General features: G+C 41.3%; 1 protein-coding gene across 5 annotated transcripts in view; it reads left to right on the top strand.

The window, feature by feature from the left end:
* CUX1 (cut like homeobox 1) overlaps window positions 1-21,468 on the top strand; it is a 266,545-nt gene that overhangs the window by 41,107 nt on the left and 203,970 nt on the right. For all 5 annotated transcript variants that reach the window (XM_041482906.1, XM_041482904.1, XM_041482905.1 and 2 more), the window contains exon 2: window positions 9,039-9,149. In XM_041482906.1, coding sequence (XP_041338840.1) covers window positions 9,039-9,149 — 111 coding nt within the window. The remainder of the gene's footprint in view (window positions 1-9,038; window positions 9,150-21,468) is intronic.

The raw sequence follows: 21,468 nt of genomic DNA, 5'->3' as shown, positions 1-21,468 counted from the left end.
TAGTTTATTCATCCATTATCCCATTTCTGCAATGCCCAAAAACATGAAAAGGGAGCAAAACACGAGGTGATTAGTTCAAGTCCGTGGTAATTTTTTCCCATCCATGAAGGAATTACTTTGTTGAAATGTGGTTTTAAAAGTATTTTTAGGTTGCTTTTTCAGTGTGTATTTATACTTTTGTTGGTAAATATTTTATATCCCAATGTTAAGAAACGGCTGAAGTAGCTTTGAGATTGGAAATTGCATTTGTAGACTGAAGGATTATTGAGTGGTGGCTGGGATGGACTCAGTCTGTAATGGTTAACCTTGTTAAAAAAATTAAAACTAATAACATATTTAATCAAATAAGAATTGTGAGTTTTTGTTCTAGAAGACAGCTTAGTTAGGAGTTGGGAGAAGCTGACTAAAAGCTGAGCAACAAGTTCGATTTCATTTAGATTAAAAATAAAAAATCTTGAGTTTGTTTATTTTTTCTTTTTCAAACAGCAAGTTCCCAGAACTCACGCTGAAACACACCTGTGTGTGTATATATATTATTGATTTATTGGTGGCAACCTGTATAGCAAGTTATAAATCCTGGTCTGTGTTACAGGATGTGTCTTGCTTAAAGCCTGGTCATGCTTCATTTACCAGCACAGCTCAGGCTGGAAACGAGAGTAACTCAATCCTTTAAATGATGTAGCAGAGCTTAGTTAAAGAGTTGAACTTTCTGATACTTAAACCACTCCTTTAAGACTAGGTTTTACTTTGATCTGTGGTCAAAAGAATTATTTAATGTAGCTCATGAATCTGATCTTCCTTGGAAGTAAGACATTTGCTGAAGGTGTGTTATTACAAAATGGCAGAATAATCCCGTTCCTCCTGAGCATGGGCTGCTGCACTTGGGCTTCAGACAAATGGCAAGAGTATTGCATTCAGTAGTTTGTACCTATTCATCAGTTAATTGCCTTTTATTTGTAGTTTTTTTTTTTCCCAATTTAACGACCAAAACTCGTTTTAAAATTATCTACCAAAAATTTCATTTGTGGCTCATGGGTGCTGTGCACCTCCTGTCTGGTCTGCTGGGATCAGGAGCACAGTGGAGGTGTTTTGTGTTTTATGGCTCATGGGTGCTGTGCATCTCCTGACTCCTGTGCATACGTAGACTCCCTGTCTCCTGATCACTCTCCTGTGATCCCAGCACGTCTGCTGGGATCACAGACGTGGTGGAGCTGTGTGTTTTCCCTCAGTGTCCTTCTCCATTCCCTGTGTGTGGAGGGCTGAGGAGGGGACAGGGCACATTCCTCCAGCCCCTGCTGGCTGTGACAGAAGTAGAGGGGATGGGAAGGGCAGTCTGGCCTGCTGGGACCCATCATCTCCAGACTGGTTTTTATGTTCTCTGTGGCCACTTCAGCCACGGGGTAATTGCTGCTGTGCTGTGGTCAGGGCTCTGGTCAGCATGGCCACTGGCTTTGTGCTTTGGTCAGCCTCTGATCACCCAGCGAGATAGGAGACCAGGCAGATGGACTTGGCACTGGGTCTTGCCCAGGCAAGGGCTGTGCAAGCAGCACTGAGTTTTTCCTTTGGTTTCCCATAATTTATTTCATTTGGCAGAAGAAGATGCAGTTTGAATCCCCACCACCCTGTAGCTGCCCTCAAAGTCACAAATATTAAGCTAAGGCATATTTTTTTTGTTTCTTTCACAGTGATTAACCAGCATGTACATGATGAACTTAATTTTAGCTGTAGAAAGCCAGCACAGGGCAGTTGAGCAGGTGTTCACAGGGTTGTATTGTGATTTTACACCACAGCCAGTGCATGGTGGGTGAGCAGATTGCTCTGAGCTGGAGCAGCCCTTACCACTTCCCACTGTCCCCTTGCTATATCCATCTGAAATCCTCCCTTCTGGGAGGCCTTGCTGCAGCAACACTTAAATTAACTCATTACTTTTTGGCTTTTTCTGTTGTGGGTATTGAAGGAACCACTGTGAACTTTTGTTTTTAAGTGGAAGAGTGTGAAATGGTGGTGTGGGAAGTGGGTGAAGCTGTAGGCAGCTCCCCAGCGGGACGGGAGCCGTGGCTGGCTGGGGATGTGCTGTGCTTGCAAAACCAAGGGAGCCCTCTCCCCAGCAAACACTCACTTTTAGGAAATTTATGTCCTTCCAAAGTGTGATGAACTGCAATGCAAAATCGAGCAGAGTGTTAAGGAGCTGGTGGAGTGGCTTTGCTGACAGATTCTCTGCCGGGTGTCGTGCCCCAACTGCGGCTCTTTGGGTGAGGTGATGGAAGCTGGTGGTTTCACACCGTGGAGTTTCTGGGGGAAAGCTGGGACAGGAGCAGGCTGGGGGATGCAGAGAGCAGGGAGTGCTGCTGTCTCTGGGAAAACCCACCCACCAGGTGGGTTTTAGCTCAGCCAGTGCTCAAGGTGAATGGTGCTGCTGTAGGGTTGAGGTAAGGGTGGACCTGGTGGGAACAAAGGATTAGTGATGGTCTGGGATAGAAAGTGGGCAACAGGAGGACGAGAGAAGCTTTGGGGTGAAGGTTGAGGGTGCTGTGAATGAAGCCTGAGCTTTATTTCTGGAGAGAGGGCAGAGCACATCACCCATTTGGTGCCACTGTGAGCAGGGCTGGAGACCCTTGGGCCTGGGACTTGTGCAGTCATTCTGCACCTGGGTTTGAGGAGGATGGAAATAGAGTAAATAATGCTGGAAGAAGAAAAACTACCTTTTGAAACAAATAGGCAACGTTTCATTATTTTCTTGAGTGAGAAAAAAAGGTTTGTTCAGTACAGACCTTTGGCATTGGATAGTCTCCAGTTCTTTGCATTTTCTAAAAAGTTTTGAATTCAAAGTGTAGAAGAAAATACAGGAATAATCATCTTGGCTCTGGCACTGCCAAGCTTTTCCCCTCACAGTGCATTTGTTGCTGGCATCAATATCTGTGTGGCTTCTTTCTGCTGATTGCAGCTCCTTTTGAAAAGCCAGTGCTACCTTTCCCCTCTTGCAAGACAGTTTGATAGGCTCTGCCTACATTTGTGGCACTGGCTGTTCTTGTTGTGAGCAGACAAAGCCATAACAGCCTTTCTTATTACTTACTACTTTTTACTTTTTCCTTTTTTTTTTCTTTTTTTTAGTAGCCTGCTAATTAAGATCATTTTATTGATGGCTCCATTGGCACCTCTGTTCTTGCTCTCTTTGTTCTGTGCAGTGGCCACCACACACGTAGACTCCCTGTCCCAAAAGCATTGCGTAGAGCCCTAAATTTGTTCCAGTTAAAGCTTGTTTTAAAACTTACTTGGAGTCAAATTACTTCAGTATGCGGAATAAAATGTGTTTATTGAAATTTTCTAACTAATTCTGCGTGTGAAACGTACTTGCATCAGTTTGCCAAGTGGCAAAATGCTTCCTATGAAATGTGTTTTAATGCTTGTGGGTTTTTACTTTTTTTCCCCTTCCTCTGGGAGTGTAAATTACAGGTATTCTGCTCTTTTTATTTGTCCAGCAGTCACTGTTGAGTTGTAAGATGGGATCGTGGTTCCTGAGATGTTGTGCTCTTGTTGAACTGTTTGGTCTTTCCTTTTGCTTGTTTTAGAGGGGCTTCACAGCAAGGCTGACACAAGCTCTGCTCACAGAATCCTTACAATGTTTTACCTTTCTAAGCACTTTCAGCTTAGAACTGGGGCTGGCCTTTTACAGTCAAAACAGACATTAATAAAAATTCCCAGTGTCAGCTCTGTGGTTTCTCCCCTAGTCATAATCTAGAGCTTTATCAGCTGAACATGGCTTTGTTTTTCCAGAGTAACACACCAAGCTTGCAAAGCAGTTTATAATTTCTGAAATATTTTGAAATACTTACATAATTGGTATGTTGATTTCTGGATAGGTGCAAACGATGGGGTTTTGAGACTGAAGGGTGGATATGCTCATGGAGCAGTCAGGGAAATGTAAAATTTCCCCAAGACAAGTAGGCTGTGAGCGTGCAGAGTTGTGCCAGATGCTTCTACATTGGTGTCATCCTGGCACCAGGAAATTTTCCTTTAATAGGAAATTAAAAATTGCAAAAAGCTGCATTGAGAGCTTTGATAGATCTGACAAATGCACTCCTGTGAGAGGATGAAAACAGAAATGAAACTTCTGAAAATTCCTTTCAGTAGCAGATTATCAGTAGACTGGGGAACTGATTGAACTGGTGGTAAAGGGAAATACCTTAAGAACACAGAAACAGGATTTCAGGAGAAGTGGTTAATGCTACTTTTACTGGTAGAAAATTCCTTCCCTACATGAAGTTGTGGTTTGTGTTGGTCCTTGTAATAAGTAAAATGAGTTTATGGTGAATCCCAGAATCATTAAGGTTGGAAAAGACCTCTGAGATCATAAAATCCAATTTATGACTGATCTTGAGAACTAAACCAGAGTACTGAGCACCACGTCCAATTGTTTCTTGAACCTTTCCAGGGGTGGGGACTCCCCCACCTCCCTGGGCAGCCCATTCCAATGCTTGACCACCTTTTCTATAAAAAAATTCTTCCTGGTGTCCTGTTAATCTCTGCAGCCATGCTTAAGGCTTTCAAAGGCACAGCTTAGGCTTTACATCCATGTCTGGAAGCCTACCAGGGAATAATCAGTTTGTCTTAAAGTTGTGATATGTGCTTCTTGCTCCACTGTAGGAGCTTTGTAGTAAATGCAGCAAGGATTAAACATTTAAATATGGGAGAATTACAAAAGTTTGGGATACAGTTATGTCACAGTGCTTTGAGATGGTTATTACAGGTTTTTGTAACTTCTTCCATGTGGGCCATGGGAATACTGGTTCAAAACAGAGACTGAGGACTAGTCCTGGTTGTTGGAGCAGCTTTTGGGGGAATTGGGATGCTGAAGTGTGGTGGTTTCTTTGGTTGTGAAATGCCCATGGCAGGGCAGTGGCCAGTAACTGCTAGAAGTGGGTGAAGGAACAGAAACTTCATAAATAGCCAGGCAAGTTCAATTTCTTTCCGAAATTGTTTTCCTAAGTGAGTAATTTTTAGGACTCAACTTTGAGAGCAGCCACCCAGCAGGTCCCAGGTCTCAGGCATGGAAGAGCTGACTTGAATCTTCTTATTATGGAAAGGAAAGGCCTTGTTGTGTTTAACTGGTCAGTGGTGCAGACCTGCTGCTGGGTGATTATCAAAGAATGCATCTGGTAGGCAAAGACATGTCAGCAGTAAAGGAAAACAACCTTGAAACTCGCCTGCAGTGAGCCTGCAGTTTCATAATTACTTGGGGTCAAGCTAATTGCAGGCTGGTTCCAAAAGGGGAATTCCACAGCCCCCTCACTCCAGCTGGGCTTTCCCAGCTCCCTGCTGTAATGGTGCCAGTCCTAGCTGACCCTGGACAGGGAGCTGGTTCAGGGCAGAAGGTAGGGAGGGAAGGATGAGATGTTTTCAGCAGGCTCCCTCTGCTCTGGTGAGTCCCATGCAGCCACACCACCCTGGGTGACAGAGGCAGGATGAGCAGGGAGTCCAACAGCAGTACCTGAGTTAAGAGGACATAAATTCACTCCAAGGTGATTGTTGTCACACTGGATAGTGGATTGACCCTCCTAGTTTTAGATTTTTTATTTCTATACTGCCTGAAAGAAAGCCTTTAATGTTTGTTTTCTGGGGACTGTTTCTAATGACTCCCACACTTGGGAGCATAAGACTTTCTTGTCTCCTCTCTTCCCACTGCCTCCCTCCCACCCCCAGTAAATTTGTTGAAATGGGTCAAAGTAGAAACCCTGGAGAGAGTTCTTTAGTTATCTCTGAACTGTGCCTGCCCTAAATCGATGGGACTTTGGGGCAGGGGGAGGGATAATGGTCTTGCTTGTTCTCTCAAGATGTGCTCCAAGCAGTGGCTCCCTTTCTGCAGGTGGCTCTTCTGGGCCACAAAGTTCATTAGCCGGTGTTGAATCAGTGGAACTGAAGCTTCCAGGCTTTGAATCCTTTCCACAGCCAGGTCACTGCTGCAGCACCTTTGAGCCCTGGTTTTTGTTTGCTTTTCATTGGAGCCCTTTTGATTTCAAAGGGAAGGATGAAGGATGATACTGAGACATGGGCTCCTATTTTTGACTCTCTGTGCAGAATTATGTCTCCTTTTACTTGTTACCTACTTAAGAGAGTGATTGCAAGGCTTGGGGAAGTGTTTATGTCTGAGTGTTACAATGTACTCAGGTTTGAAATATTGATGTTACTACTATTTGCTCCTTAAAATGAGCTTGCTTGCAGAAATAATGCATTGGCCACATTAAATTTTTTTTAAGATTGGGCTATCTCATAAGATTAAATCACAAAAGTATGAAAAATCTGCCATTAGTCCTTGTGGGTTGTAATGCTGTATGTATTATTAGGTCTAAATAAATGAAACTTGCATTGTACACTGCTCAGATCAAGTGAGGAAGAAAAGATTGCAATTTTCCAAATAGTTTTGATTTGGGTCTTATTAACTATGACATGGCTTGAAGATTTAATACCTTATTTGTATCAGATCATGGGGTTAGATACCTGCTGCTCCTCACTGGAATTGCATCTCACGCTCTCAGCTGCTCGTCAGTGCAAGGTCTGCAGCTGCAGCCCCCAGAGTCAGACAGCTCAGTGCCGTGCTGTGCTGGCACTTCTGGCAACTCGTCTGTGCCTGATATGTCACGGGAGGAAATGTTTTGTGGGCAGGAATGATCAGACCTGTCCCAGAAGGAATTCAGAAAGTAATGGGAAGGAGCCTGGTGTAAGTGTGCCGTGGCACCAGTATCAATCAGGCAGTGAGCTGAGAAAGTCTTTTGTCATTTGCTGCCTGACTCTTCATGGCAGCACAAAATATGGAATTTATTTCTTTTTTAATCAGTTCTTTTTCTTTCTTGTCTCTAAACTTGGAAGCACAGGTCTTTAAAAGTCTTGCTTTTCCATTGGTCAGGTTCCTTGCTAGGGATTGATGTTGGAAACCAAAGCACTTGGTTCTTTGCTCCACTAAAATTCCCTCTTACTTCATGATTTGTGTTTTCTTTCCTTGGCTCTAAATGTGTGCTTCCTTTTTAAATATAGTTTTCCAAGTTTCTGGCCGTACCAGATTGTTTATATTTTTTAAAAGCCTTCTGCTTAGCCGTTATATTGCTCTTTATAGTTCTGCTTAACCACATTGGTTTCTGTTGCTCTTTTTTCTTGCATAAACTTAGCTGGGATGAATTTCAAATGTGGTTTATCCAACTGTTAAGTATTTCCCACTTTTCTGCAATAGATTTCACATATGTTACAGAATTCCAAACCAAGATCTGGTGGACATATTGCCCTGTTTCTTTACCCAAAGTCAGATATAGAAGGATTTTTAAGCATTTCAGGGACAATATTTAGGTCACTGGTTCCAGCATGCTGCTTGGCTTCAAATGCATTTGTCATGTTGTGCTGGTTTCCAAGGATTAGAATAATTATGATCCATATATTTATTTTTAAAAATCTTAATTTTGTGCTAATAAACCTAAAGGGGAAAAAAAAAATATTGGTCCTCTTGAGTTGGGAACTCAAAAGGTTTTTTATTTTCCATCCAGAGGTCAAACTGTGGAGTTCCATAAGAGACATGTCCATCCATCCAGGATTTACCCATTCAAAACTGTATCTAAAATTAGGAATTAGGCTTTTTCAGAGTATTTAGACAGTAGTACCTGTATCTAGTAACAAGTCAGCAACTTGACCACCTATTTGGGGTCTGGTATTAGACCTGACAGGAGGTCCCAGGCTTGTGCTTTTGGTCCCTTACAGGTGGTTGAATTATGAACAAATTCCAGAAGCGTGGCAAATTTCTGGTAGAAAATTGGAGAATATTGGGAGTTTTGCAGGCAGGTTGGAGGCACCTTGGCAGAGGGATGAGTTGAAGATAGTCTTGCTCTAGCGTGTTGTTCTCACTTTTCATGAACTCTTCTCATAGCCAGGTTTTTATCTTTTTTGAAATATTAAGAGGATAAAACAGTGTCAAATTTCTTTTATTGAATTCTTGATTCTCCCAGTGAGTTGGGGAACGATGTCTGTAGCTGAATGGAGAGATTTGCCTTTATTTTTTCATATTATGTGGAAATACTGCAGAAGAGGCACAGAGTGACACAGAAGATTGAGTATCGTTGGTTTATGCACTGATAAGTGACCCGTTCAATCTATTATGGTGACATTTGGAGGCACAGCACTGAGTGGAGGAATTGGGATGGGGATAAAACACTTGGAAAAAGCTGGAAAACAGTGGGAGCTGTGCCTCAGCTCAGTAGAAACTGTTGGAAGATACTCTGGCATTCATCAGGTGCTTAAAAAAAGATATGTTTTGGAGAATAAATGGACATGCCTGCTAATAACCTTGGAGGAATATATTCCAAAAAGATAATTTTGTATTCAAATAAGGCAAGACCTAAATAGAAAAGGGCACTGCAGTGGCAGTATGGAATTATATACAGCATGTCATAGGAGATTAAGAGTGATAGAGGTGTAACCAGTCCAGATTCAAGTACAAGGTTAACCAATATTTGAATTAATAAATTTTTCTAATAGGATAACTCAAAACAGGGAAAGCCAGTGTCTTTAAAAAGTAGGCAGGTGAAAATAAACCTGGTTTGAATACATCCAAGATCTGTAATCTTCACTGGACTTGGGAATTTATTAGGAGGTGTGTATTGTGTGCCATTGCTCCTGTCCTGTGTCATGCTGGGGTGGAGCCATGAATAGTTTTGAGAAAAATGGTGACGTTTTGGTTGCAGGATGGAATCCAAAAGGCTGTAGCCCTTCATTTGCTGTTATTCAGGAGGTCAGATCTCTGGAAGCTTGGTGCTTGTTCTGTGCTGCTCCCTAGCCCTTCCATCTCCATATTTCCAATAACATGATGTATGAATGAGGGGTTTTGGGATTTTTTTATTTCTGTGATGAGCAGAGCTCTGACTGAATTTTTTTTTTCTTTTTCCTTTTTTTAAAAAATCTTTCTGGGTTTTTTTGTTTGTTTGGTTGGTTGGTTTTTGGTGGATTTTTTGGTGGTTTTTTTGTTTGTTTATTTTGTTTATTTTGTTTATGTTTCTTAACAGAGGGAGCTCGATACCACAGCAACAATATTGGCGAACCGGCAAGATGAAAGTGAGCAGTCCAGGAAAAAACTTATTGAGCAAAGTCGTGAGTTTAAGAAAAACACTCCAGAGGTAAGGAGAAAAGCTATCCCAGTCTGTTACTGTAGTAGGTGGCCTTAGGCACGTGGAAGTAATGATTTCTTCTTAATGGTGTATTTCTATAATTTTCTTGTATGTATTGCCAGGTCATTATCTATACCTGCTTATCTCTGATGTTTTTCTCATCAGGGAGCTTTTGCATTCTGTAAACACTGAAATGTGGATTGATGTTTTTAGAGGAAGCACTGACACTGGCCTTCAAACAGGCTTGCTCTAAATTATATAATAATGTAAAACCTGGAGAATTGCAAAAAAAAATTCTTCACCAATCCAAACCCTCGGAGCACTTGGATGAAGAAAGTGACATTTCGCTGCCTAAATAAATCTATATCAAGGGCATAACTTCAAAGATGCTCATTTTTCCATCAAAAATCAAATTAAGTTCTGCTGTTGATTTCACTGGAAACACAACAAGGTCAGGGCTGAGCCAAGCTCCCCTGGGAGGATGTGCATGGAGCACAGGTGTGGGGTAAAACTTGCAGGGGTAAAACCAGGGGGGAAACTGGGGAAGGTGAATATGATGTGTGAGAAGCTGGGAGTGTTTAAACTCCTCATGTGCAGTCACCTCAAACCCAGAGATAATCTCACTTGGTTCCCTGCTGAAAGCAGAGCAATGCTCAGGGCTGGCTGGCTCCTCTGTTTGTTTTGTGGATTTGGTTATTTTTTTCCCTGCTGATTGCCAGCAATCTGTTCATCCAGGAATGTTGTGGCATTTCAAAGCCAGTTCCAGATAACTGATATGCCAGCACCAGCTCCTTCCAAGGCTCTTCCTGGGAGGGGAGCAGCAGGCAGCTCTCCTAACCCTCAGAGCTGCTTCTCCAGCAGCAGATGCTGCTCTGCATCCTGGGGATGCTGACCCAGACAAGGGGGAGCAGGAGGGACTCCTGGGGAAAAGGCAGTGTTGTTTATCTGCTGCCCTGAGGAGGCTTTGTGGGGCAGAAATCAGTTCTCTTGGAAGAAGAGAGAATTTGGGGAGTGCAGCTTGGAAGGAGCAGGACTTTTTAAAAGGAGTAAAAGAATTTGAAGAGTGAGTTCAGGAGCTGTGAGAGGGTGAGTTGATTCCCTTTTCAAACTATTGGGAAGAGAAGGAGGAAGGACAGAAGTGAAAGTATATGGAGAATATAGGAAATTGTACAGAATCTAGAAAATACATGGAATTCTGGGGCCACATTTTCAATTGTTTGCTAGAAGCTTAAGTTCATACTACAAAACCTAACTTGTTTCCTGCTGCCTTCCTTTTTTTCCTATAAGTAAAAAGACAAATTCTTCACTGCAGCTGCCAGTTGCCATCTGATGGAATGTTACAGGTTTCAGGAGGATTTCTCTAAGCCAGTTTTATTTCTGTGGAGCACAAGGCAAGCGACAGACAAAAACCCCCAAGACCCTACACTTTTAAAGTGCATTGTGAGAGCACCTTTGGTAACTCAGTGGCAGAGGAATGTAGAGGCAAACAGATCCTATTGTAATTACTTTGAGATATAGTGGGAAATGATATGCAATTAGTCCTTTCCAGTAAGGAGGACACAGAAGGTAAATCATTGGATGGGAATGTTTTAAATACTATTTTACAAAATACAATTTTGTAGCCTCTATTCTCTGCCAGAATACATGAGTTTTAGTTATTCAGAAACAACACTCTGAACATCCCCAGTGTCTGAGGAAATTGGGATCTCTGCTAAGTTCTACATCCTCATCTTTTGTTCTGGGACCCCTATGAAACCACATTATGAAACCAAAATATTCCTGTAGAACCTTGCATTAATTTTTTAAGTTCTTTCTTTGTCTGCCTTCTCTGCCATGGTGCTCCTCTGCAGCTTTGTTTCTGAAGAGCAACTTCTGCTTCCTCTGAGTAAGAATGAAAATGGGATCAAAGAATTAGAAGGAAGTATCTGAACTGTAGGAATAGGCAGCTGTAGCCAACCTGAGATGTAGTTTTTGTCCCAGGGGTGTGCAGGGAGCTCAGGTGTGGAAGGTCTGTCGGGTCCAAGGGATTTGCTCTGGTAGGTGGGGGTGTCCAGCTGGAAAAGTGCGCTGGATTTCCTCCTCACACAAAACTTACAGCTTGTGCAGTGTGTGTTCACCTTCAGTTGTTTTTTTGCACTCCCAAAAAGCAGGGAGGTCTGTGAATATTTCTCAAAACTTCAGCAGTTTTGGGAGGCAGCTGGAAATCAGGAGGAGGGATCAGTAGCCGCAGCTTTGTCTGGAAACCTCCCCAGGATGGGAAACATCCTTGAGGTGGACAGGGAATGCACAGGGGGACACTGGCATCTCCAAACTGATACATTTAAGTTCCTAAAACATCCAATGTGCTCTTCTTCATAACAAAAGAGTTCCGTGGGAGAAAACCAGCCTGGATGCAGAATGTTCTTCAGACAGATAAATAACCCAGTGTACAGCTCAATTTCAATTTCCACGATGAAGTAACAACTTTCTTGGCATTAAAAGAAGAAACAAAGCCACAAAGATGGAATTGTTAAATGTAACAATCTGTTTCAGAATTGTACTTTCCATTTTGTGTTTCATGCTGCCTGCATCCCTGTCAGTGCAGCCCTGGCTTAGGCTGTGCCAGCATCTCTTTTCCTCTGTCCTTGCCAGTCCCACCACAAATCAGGAGACAAGTGTGGATTGCCTTGACTTTCCTATTCATTGCTGCCTCCAGACTTTCCATAATATCCCCTTGAAAGTTATCTCCTGTGCAGCAGAAAAGGATTCCAAAAATTCCTAATGAGGTTGAGGATACTTCTGTTTCTTTTTTACTTTAAAAGTTGTGACAGATCTTTTTGGGTCATTTCTGCCTTCTTTGCAAATTATCAAATTGCTGCAAAAGCAATACAATGTTTTCATGTTTGGAGGAATGTCCCTAGGGCTTTTGGTATTTAAAAATGTTAAAATACTATTTCTGTCTTGGCATACTGGGAGATGACTCTGGGAAGAAGGATCTCATGTTTGGGAACTTTACGTGAACAGAAAATTCAGCAGTGGTTGCGCAGAAACTTTCAGAAAGGGTTCTTTACCTGTTATTGCAAAAAATACTCTTTGCCTACTCACACCTTTTAGGAGGTCATGTCAGACCTGCTGCTCATAGATGTTTTGGAGTATTTTCAGTCCCAATTTGTTTCCCCCTGAGCAGCTACTGTGGAAGGCTGAGACTGGTCAGGAGATTACTTGAAACATCAATTTTACATGACTGTTACTTGGAAGACATCTCAAAATATATCATGTGAATTGCCAGCCTGCATCAGATGATTATTTTCTTACAGTGACAAATCCTGAACTGTTGCAACCAACTGTGGTATTTCTGGGGTATTTTAGCCTCTGTGAAATTCTTGTTTTACTTAATCCTGTCCTCATATGTCAATTCTGGCGTGAATAACAGAATGTTTGAATTACCATCTTTGAGAATTGGGGTTTTTTGGTCTCTAAATAATTCCAGGTGCACAGGTTAATATTTTTTGGCATGAAGTGTAGATAGTTCCTAATGTTGATAACCTTGCTTTTGTTTTTGCCCAGATTCTTAGCTCAGTAACCACTTTTTGCTTACCTATTTCTGTTTAAACATTGACTAGCTTATCTAATACTTTCACTTTTAAGCCTGTTTAACCTGTAATTCTTCATTGCTTTTCTCTAGGATTTGGCCAGGTAAGCCAGGTAATATTGAGCTGGGGGTTATTACCAGGCTCACCTGAGCCAGGGGTCATTAAACTGGGCACAAGACAAAAGCCCAGCCTGGGGGACCTGGGTCAGCAGCTCTTGGGAAATGAAATAAGCAACTAATTTTGTAATGGGAGATCATGATCTCTACAAAATGAGGCAGAAGTGACATGCCTGCAGAAAGGCCAGAATTAGAGACAGGAGTTTTGCCCTGTTGCTGTGGGCCCTGGTTTTTATCCTGATGTAAAATAGTAAATTGGATGGGTGATTCCTCGCTGGTTTTGCCCTTTGCAGTTTCTGGATTGTAAATGAATTCAGCTGGTGAGGTTGAGAAAGTCAAGATTACCCTAAAATGCCCAAATTCCCACCTGAATCCTGTAAAGCAGATGAAAGGTTCAGTGGGCAGTTATGGAGAGATGTGGGAGAACCTCTACTCACAGAAACATTAATTCTCAAATAAAGATGCTCTGGAAAATGGAATATGGGAAAGTTCTAGAAAACAAAATAATACCTGAACACTGACTGGGGTGGAGGGGGCAACTTGCTGACCTGAGCCCTTGGTTCATCTCAAATAAATGACATTTACCTGCCTACATCAAAGCTGTTTTCCATCAGTGTCACCCAAACCACCCCCGTCCTGCTCCATCACAGTTCTGCAGTGCCCCAAAGAGAAAGAAAGATGCCTGCAAAATCTTCTGTTACACAAATAATGTTACACAAATAATTTATTCATCATGTTGTGTGTCAGGGTGATGCATATCTTTAAGATCTACAAGCTTTAAAAAAAAATATCCTGATAATTGTAAGTCATAAGGAAGTAAAGGAAATTAAGACAGTTATTATGGAAGGGCTCAGTTTTTCAAAGTGCAAAGTTCTTAAATTCTTTATCCCCAGTGTTTCTGGAGTATTCTTTTGAAATAGCCAGTCTCTACAGCAAAAGCTAATATAATTAAGGGTAAAAAAAATTAAATAATTCTGCTGCTTGAATTAGTTATTGAAATGAGAGCAGGATCTTCAAAATTGTGGGTAATGTTGATTCCCAGAGACTTTGCACAGTCAACTTTGGTCTAGTCTGTGTGACAAAGTGGAAATGATAACAAAATCTACTGAAAACACACAGTCTGTCTGAAGATAATTGATGTTCTCAGTGTCTGTGTACAGAGGGGTGAATATTGATTTGCTGCCATCTACAGCTGGGTTGTTCCACTCCTTTTATTGTTTTCTTTTCTCCTTCCCCCCCTCCTTTTTCCTTTTCCCACTTTCCTCCTCTTTTTCCTCTCTTTTTTCCTTTTTATTCTTTTTTTTCCCTTTCCCTCCCAGTTTTCTCTTTTTCCCCCCTTTGATGAAAACCTCTCCTTTAGGATAACATTTAGGTGCTGTGTCCTTCCTTCCTTCCCACGTTTTTATTCTTGAGGGCTTTGTTTGCCAGCTAAATGATTTTTATGATAATTTGTACTACATGGGCTTGGCATTTCAAAAGCTAAATGGAGAAGTATATTATTATTATTATTATTGTGTGACTTCTCCAGAAAAGTAATAAAATCTATCTCCATATCTTTAAATGTGATCTAAACACCAGTCTTGTGGAGTCAGAGGGGTTAAATCAGGTCTAACCTCATCCTGGATGGATTATTTAATACATATTTCACTTTAGCATATTCTCTTTGTTCACAGAAAACCATCACACAGTGTTTCACATCAGTGTTTCTAACATCTATGTCTATATTATGATCTCTTGCTGCCTTTTTATTGGAAGTGAGAGGACACTAAAACAATTATAATTCACAGTTGTATTTTTCTAGGATTCTCCTAAAACTGACCTCTGTTGACCATTCCTACCATACTCAGTAAACGTCATTAATTTATTTTTTTAAATAATTGTCTTAATTTTCTTAACTTGTGCTGTTCCCAGCAGGGCAGGGTGGCAGCAGAATCTGTGCAATTTATTTGGGAATAACAAGACTTGAGAAAGTCCTTTTAGCAAATGAGGCCATATTTTAGGGATTAATGCTATGTAGGATTTCATAGTTCATGATTTTCAAACACTACTTGGAAAGGTCTGAAACCCAGGAAAGGAGTTCCCCTGACCTGCAGAAGTCATTGTGTTGTGTTTTTAGGCAGAGAAGTTTAATTTAAGGCATTTTTCTGAAACCACATGACCTAGGCCATCTTGAGTTAGTGTTTCTCTCTCCATTTGCTTTCAAGATACCATTAAATCAATTTTCTACAACACATTTACCTCAAAAGTATTTTTGTGACTCTGAAAATGTATAGGCATTTACTTTATTCAAGAGCACCAAAAATACTCAAGAGGGGGACACATCTGATGCAACCAAACTCATTAGAGTAGATGAACAAATTAATTGCTCTGAAGTCACTTGCTGTGAGTAATGTAGATTTCTTTCATTTGATAATTTTCCTGGTTGAGCATTCTTGAGAGCTGAAAAATTCACTTTTCTTCTCCCAGCCTTGGTTGCAGGTACTGGATTTCAGTAATGCCAAGGGTGCAGCATTTTCCATTGCAGAAAAGGAAAAAAGGGGATATTTGGGGTATTACTGTGGTTTACAAAGGGACACACTTGTAAGCAAATATTTACAAGTTAATCTCTCTTGTTAAGCCTTTGATGCTGCAGTGAGGTTCTGCTGTCACTGAGGCTGAAAGAAGGCAAAGCAAACAGTTTGTTTTTCCCTGCTTGTTCTTGCCTGGGCTTGAACCTTGCAGGGCTGACCCAGTTGGAAAGTGGCCAGAGCAGGGGAGGCTTGGGGGTGAGGGCTGAAAGAGGAGAACCTTTTCAAGGTCACAACTCCAGGAAAAAAACTGAGTCTGACAGAGCATTTGTCATCCTTCCTCCTGCAGGATGGTTGGGCTTTATGTAGTGTGCATTAAGATATAACGTGATTTATTGAGGTATCATTGACTGGCTTTTAAGGGAAAATATTGTCATTTTTTAGCTGAAATAACTGAGATTTTTCTCACTGTGGTACCAACAATTACCAGCCATTCTTACTTTCTATTTTATGGTAAGCTAAGTATAAAACTTGGAATTTGTACGGAGATCACTCACAAAGCAGCTCTGAAGTTCCTAAATTTCCTCTGAACAATAATAAGTCAATAAGTTTGACTTATTTTCAAGAATTATAAAAATAGTTTGACTTATTTTCAAGAGTTTGGCTTATTTTCAAGAGTTATAAAAATAACAGGCACCAATATCCCTACTCTTCCTTCTATGTGTATTTACCAAGTGAAGAAATAGTTAAACATCTTCAATTAGTATTTTTCCTTTTTTTTTTTTTTTTTTTGTTTGTAAGCCTCAGCTCATCTGCATCACCTCAAAGTGACTCAGGTGTAATTAAAGGAACATGTTGTTCTCATTAAAATCACAATATTGTCACAAATAACTCTTTTAACAGGAGTTGCCAGTTACGAGAGATTCTTGTTGCTCTGACAGTGGATAAGTGAATAGTTGGATCTGCTTGAAAGAAAACCAGAAGCTATTAATATGGGGAGTAAAAATACTCACAAACCAAATCCCCAAAGTACAAATGATAGTTTGAAGCTTTTCTATTACACACCCTCCCAAATGCCCTAAGTTTCTGCAGTTGTTGTCAGTTTTGCATGAAGTTGATTTTTAAGGGCAGAAATGTGTGTAAAATGCTCTTAAAACCTATTTTCTTCCAGGAATTTTGAGTGTGTTTTGCTTGCTTAAAACAAAAAAAAATGCTTCCTGGTAACAATTTTAAAGTAAATTAAATGACAGATGAGAATTAGAGCAGTTGAGAGTAATTTTTATTTTGGAATTCTTTTTGCATTAACACATCTGCAGTGTTGATGAATATATGGAAAAATGAAATTGTGCTTCTATCCTGCTGTGTCTCCAGTGTGACAATAAATCACCTTTTTTTCCTTTTAAAACGTCTGGCCTTGTAATTTATGTTTGCATAACCCATTACTAAATTCATAGTAGGTGTTTTAGTTGGCAGGCAAAATTCCAGGGATTCAGTGGACCTATTTTAATACTGAGCTTTTGTTACAGTTCATAATTACGTGTAGAAATATATGTATTTTCTTAATTATAAAAAACCAGCCTGCTTTAACTTTGGATCTCCTCTCACTTCCTCCATACAAATAGTGTTTTAAAGCTTTGAAAGAATTAGTGCTTTTTTGACTTGAGAAAAGAAATGGATTTACCAGGCTGAGGGGTTTTTTCCAGTTTTGAAAAAGAAAAACACTAAAAAAAAAAAGTACAAAAGGCAAAGTTGTGATGCATCCCTGGTGCTATTTAGAATTTTTGAGGATTCTTTATATTTTATAGACCAGCTGTAAATATTTAGGGCAGCATCAAGACAGTATGCAAATAAAAGAAGTTTTATTAATAACCATTATCTGGCCTGTGGTAATAAATATGTATGACTCACATAGGAATAAACCCACCCAATAAATATAAAAGCCATACAAAGCCATTAACAATTTTTAATGGACTTGCAGATGAAATAATTTAATGCAACTGTACTTACTCAGGTTCCAGCTCCTGTAACTATTCCTCATCTCCTTGAAAGCTTTCATCTGAAATACATTGCCACCATTCAGGATTCCACCTTGTCTCTGTTTAAAACCATAAAGCTGTGGTTTCACAATTTTTGAAGCACTAATGCTTATTTATGGCCATAGTTCTGCACTTTTTAAGTACAGAGGTGGTTATTTATCTATTGAGCATCCAGTGACTTTTTAAAAAGGAGGTTTTTCTTCAGAAGCAGCAGCACTAGGCCAGTGTTGAGCAGGAGGGATGAGGAGTTGGCAGTGAGCTCTGTGCTGCTCCTGGGGATACCCTGGCACAGGACTGCCCCGGGACAGGTTTATTCATTCTTCTCACCCAGGAACTCGGGGGTTGTGGTTCCCCATCCCTGGAAGTGCCCAAGGCCAGGCTGGATGGGTTGGAACAACCTAGACAGTGGAAGGTGTCTCTGTCCCTGTGGAACTGGATGAGCTTTAATGTCCCTTCCAAGCCAACCCATGCCATGATTCTATTATTATTAATTATTAAGATTACAGCTGTTAAAGGACCCAAACTTGAGACACTTCTGCCCCAGAATGGTTTTCTTGTGGTTCTCTGTAATGGAGAAAGCAATGAAAAATGCTCATTTCATAAATGAAAGCAGAGTGCAATTGGATGGTAGATACACAACCATCACATCTCATAAAAAGCTTCTGCTGTGGTTTTCTGTGTGTTTTGTTTCCTACTGGGTAAAAACACAGTAATTTAAAGTATTTTGAAGAATATGTCAGGTTTGTCAATGTCTGTGTGTGTATGTGTGTGGGCACCAAGGACCTTTTAATAAAATATTGCAAAAGAAACTTGTGTTGCTGGGCTGAATGCTGATAGATGAGCTGCTCTGAGGAAAACATTCTGCAAACATTCTGCAGGTTCAAAGCTGTAAGTTTTAATCCAAACCTTTCATCCGCTGCGAGAGGGCGCTGGGAGCGCTCTGAAAAACGCCCCAAAGTGTTAAAACTCCTGAGTGCTGTTTGTCAGAAGCCATTTGAGCCCAACTCTTCAGCACTTTGCGTGCACTTTGGGGCATGTCCACACCTGCAGAGGAGCTGTGCTGAGGTATGGCCATGGCTTTCAAAGGCAGCTTTAATGCCTTCCTTGGCTGGCAGCAGCGGGCGGCTCCTTTCAAGCTGGCTGGGACTGAGTTCCCAGTGCCACATCTCCCAGGCCTTAATCAGACAATTTAACCTGCTGCTGATCGTCCCCTTTGCCTCCACATCCCGCTGATGAGGTGCTGAAGGACTGGGATGGGTCAATCAGCAGCACTCAGTGAAAACAAGAAGCCAGAGGTGGGTTTGGGGCTGCACTCACCTGGCCTGCCTGGGCAGGAGCCAGGTTATCCTGCCTCCAGTGCCTGGATACTGGACTGTCTGGAAAGATCATCCCTTGTTCCTTGGGAAGCTCTGTCCATTGAAAATATATCCACTGCTTTTTGGGAAACTGTCCATTGTCTGTAGGAAGCTATCCACTGCTCCCTGCACGAGCTTCTCAGGCCTCCCTGGGCTGGGCAGTGCTCAGCTGGAGGAACTGGGGTCAGATTCCCAAATCTCTTTGCAGCAATCCCCTCTTGCTTTCTAGCAAAACTCAGCCAGGCTCCTGGCTCCAGGGACTGGGCAGTGGTCTCAGTGACAGGCAGTGTGTGTGAGATCAGAAGGAAGATCACCAGGGTCACTTCCATTCTGCTCAGTCATATTATCACTGATGTGAATGCTGAAACTCAGCTTAAAACCACGAGCTGGGTGTGGAAAGCAGCTCTCCAGTGTGTGATACACCTTTATACCCTTATTGCAAAGTGCCCTTGGTTCATCCATGCAGATAAAATGAGGGCAGCATTAAAGAAATGAAGTGCTGCTTTGTTAGGAAAGGGAAAACATTATTAGTCTAAAAAAAGACTTAAACAAAATCAGCTAACTGGTTGAAGTAGTTCTTCAATTAATGCTTGAAAAAGCAATAAGTTTAAAATGTTCTTTCAGTCAGTCACAGGAAAAGGCATATATTAAGCTCACCTGTTGAGAGGATTATCTCTGCTAAACACACTCATTTTACTTGGGACCAAAATAGATCCTTAAAAAATTAATACTGAAATAGGTTTACAGCCGATAGAGAGATTTCCTTCAGACCTGTTTTGTGGTGTGCTCATCTGCTTTTTCAGGAATTTTAAGCATTGAAGGAATGAAGTCAAAGCTGCTGCTTGTCTTTGAAATGCATGCCTCTTTGATAAGCCTCTGATCTCTGTACCCAGAGTTGTAGTAGCAGATTCAAACACTGATTGTAAAATTGGGAGACTAAAATGTAGCCACGACAGCTTCAAACACTCTGTCTCTCTGTCAGATTCAATGCACAGGACATTGCCAGGAGTTAAAACGATGCAAAATTAAAGTAGCCTACTAAATTTACCTGCCATGGAGAATCCACAAAAGAGCTGCCACTTCTAATCCTCCAATTCGTTTCAAATTATTATTTTTTCAAATTGGACTCCCTGATCTCTTCAGCTCAAGCTGTTGTAGAGATTTGAAGAGCTGTCTCTTCTTGTCAGATCACTGGTTTAATAATAATAATATCTTACATTTATATAGTCCTTTTCATCCCTCAGCTTCCCAAAGTGCTTTACAAGCTCTCTATGCACAAAATCATGCAAGCACCTCTTGGGTGGCTGCTGCTCATCAGCTGCAGGAGTGTCTGGCAGCTCGTTTCCCTCCATCCTCACTCCCTGAAAGCCCCAGGGAGGGGTAAAAGATGTGGGGATGATCCCAGTGCATCCAAGGGAATCAGAACCACTGCTGAGATGTCCTGCCCACCCCAAAACTGGGGACACAGTAAAGAACAACCATCACTGCAGGCTTGCTGGTTTGTTTCCTGATGATTTATTTTTTATTTCATTGTACTCACAGTGTGAAAAATCCCTCAGTCTCTGGAATTTGAGGGGGCAAGAGGAGTAACTTTGTACCACTGTTTCCAAAAATGTACATGGGAAAGTGCAGGTACCTTGAATATAAATCAGTTATTTAAAAAAAAAAAAAAGAGTCCAAACCTCTACCCAGATGTTCTTACTCATCTGTTTTTGTTGGAGACTGATGGAGAGCTGTTCTGACCTGTCAGCAAGTGCCTTCAACGGTTTCTTTAAACCTCCAGAACCTGGGGATGATGCTGCAGAACAGATTTTTGTCAAATTGGTTCTAACTCTTGAGGTAATGATTCCTGGGAGGGAAGAGGCATTGAAGTGGCATGAGGCTGCTCATTAGTGGAGGAGGCACAAAGTGAGAGCAGCCACTCTGCAGTGGTTCTCCAAGGGAAAATGGCCAAGAACACATTGATGGAGGTTTAGACACAATTAATATAATGAGCTCAGGTTTCTGTAAGCATTGATCTGGCTTATTTTTTTATTTCCTTTAGTACTTCTTGGTTTGGCATCAAGTGTGCCCTTCCCAAGATTGCCGGTGCTGAAAGGAATATGAAAAATAAACCAAAAAAAAAAAAAAAATTGGGGACTGCTAAACTTAAGAGGCACTGACACATCTGCAGAACATCCTGCTGTGCTGTGCTCATCTGAATTTGGATCATGTCCAACCTCATAACTTTTTCAAATTATCCTGAATTTTGTGTTCTAGATACCATTAGAGACCATTTACTGTGTCCAGATTGATTTCAAATAATCCTGCCTTCTTCCTTACCCACCCTTTGGGGGTGGAGAGGATGCTAATGAGGGAGGCTCTCCTGCCTGGGGGAAGGGTTTTACTTCAATGGTTTGGAGCCAGGAAGAGGGAAAGCTGGAGGCCCAGACATGGTCTCAGAGGCCTTAAAAATGTGGAAAAATAGAAAGTGTACATCCATAGACACTAATACTAATGGACACTTATGCTGTCTCTGGCTGTAAATTATTGAGATCCTGCTTCTATCTGGTAATGCAACTTAATCAGAATCAGTTTTACTGCTCTGACCCCATAGGGAACCTTCTAATATAATTTTATTTTACATTTTGTCTAGTCACTGTGCTAGGAAGCTTTGTATCCAGTCTCCTGGTGACATTTTGAAGTTACATGCTGTTGTATTTACCTAAAAGCACTGGAATCAGGAGGCTGCTGTTCAGTGCC

Source organism: Pyrgilauda ruficollis, unplaced genomic scaffold (assembly GCF_017590135.1).
Source record: "Pyrgilauda ruficollis isolate IOZ18807 unplaced genomic scaffold, ASM1759013v1 scaffold59, whole genome shotgun sequence".
Taxonomy (NCBI): domain Eukaryota; kingdom Metazoa; phylum Chordata; class Aves; order Passeriformes; family Passeridae; genus Pyrgilauda; species Pyrgilauda ruficollis.
Note: the sequence above shows the minus strand (reverse complement) of the source record. Positions and strands in the feature narration are given on the sequence as shown.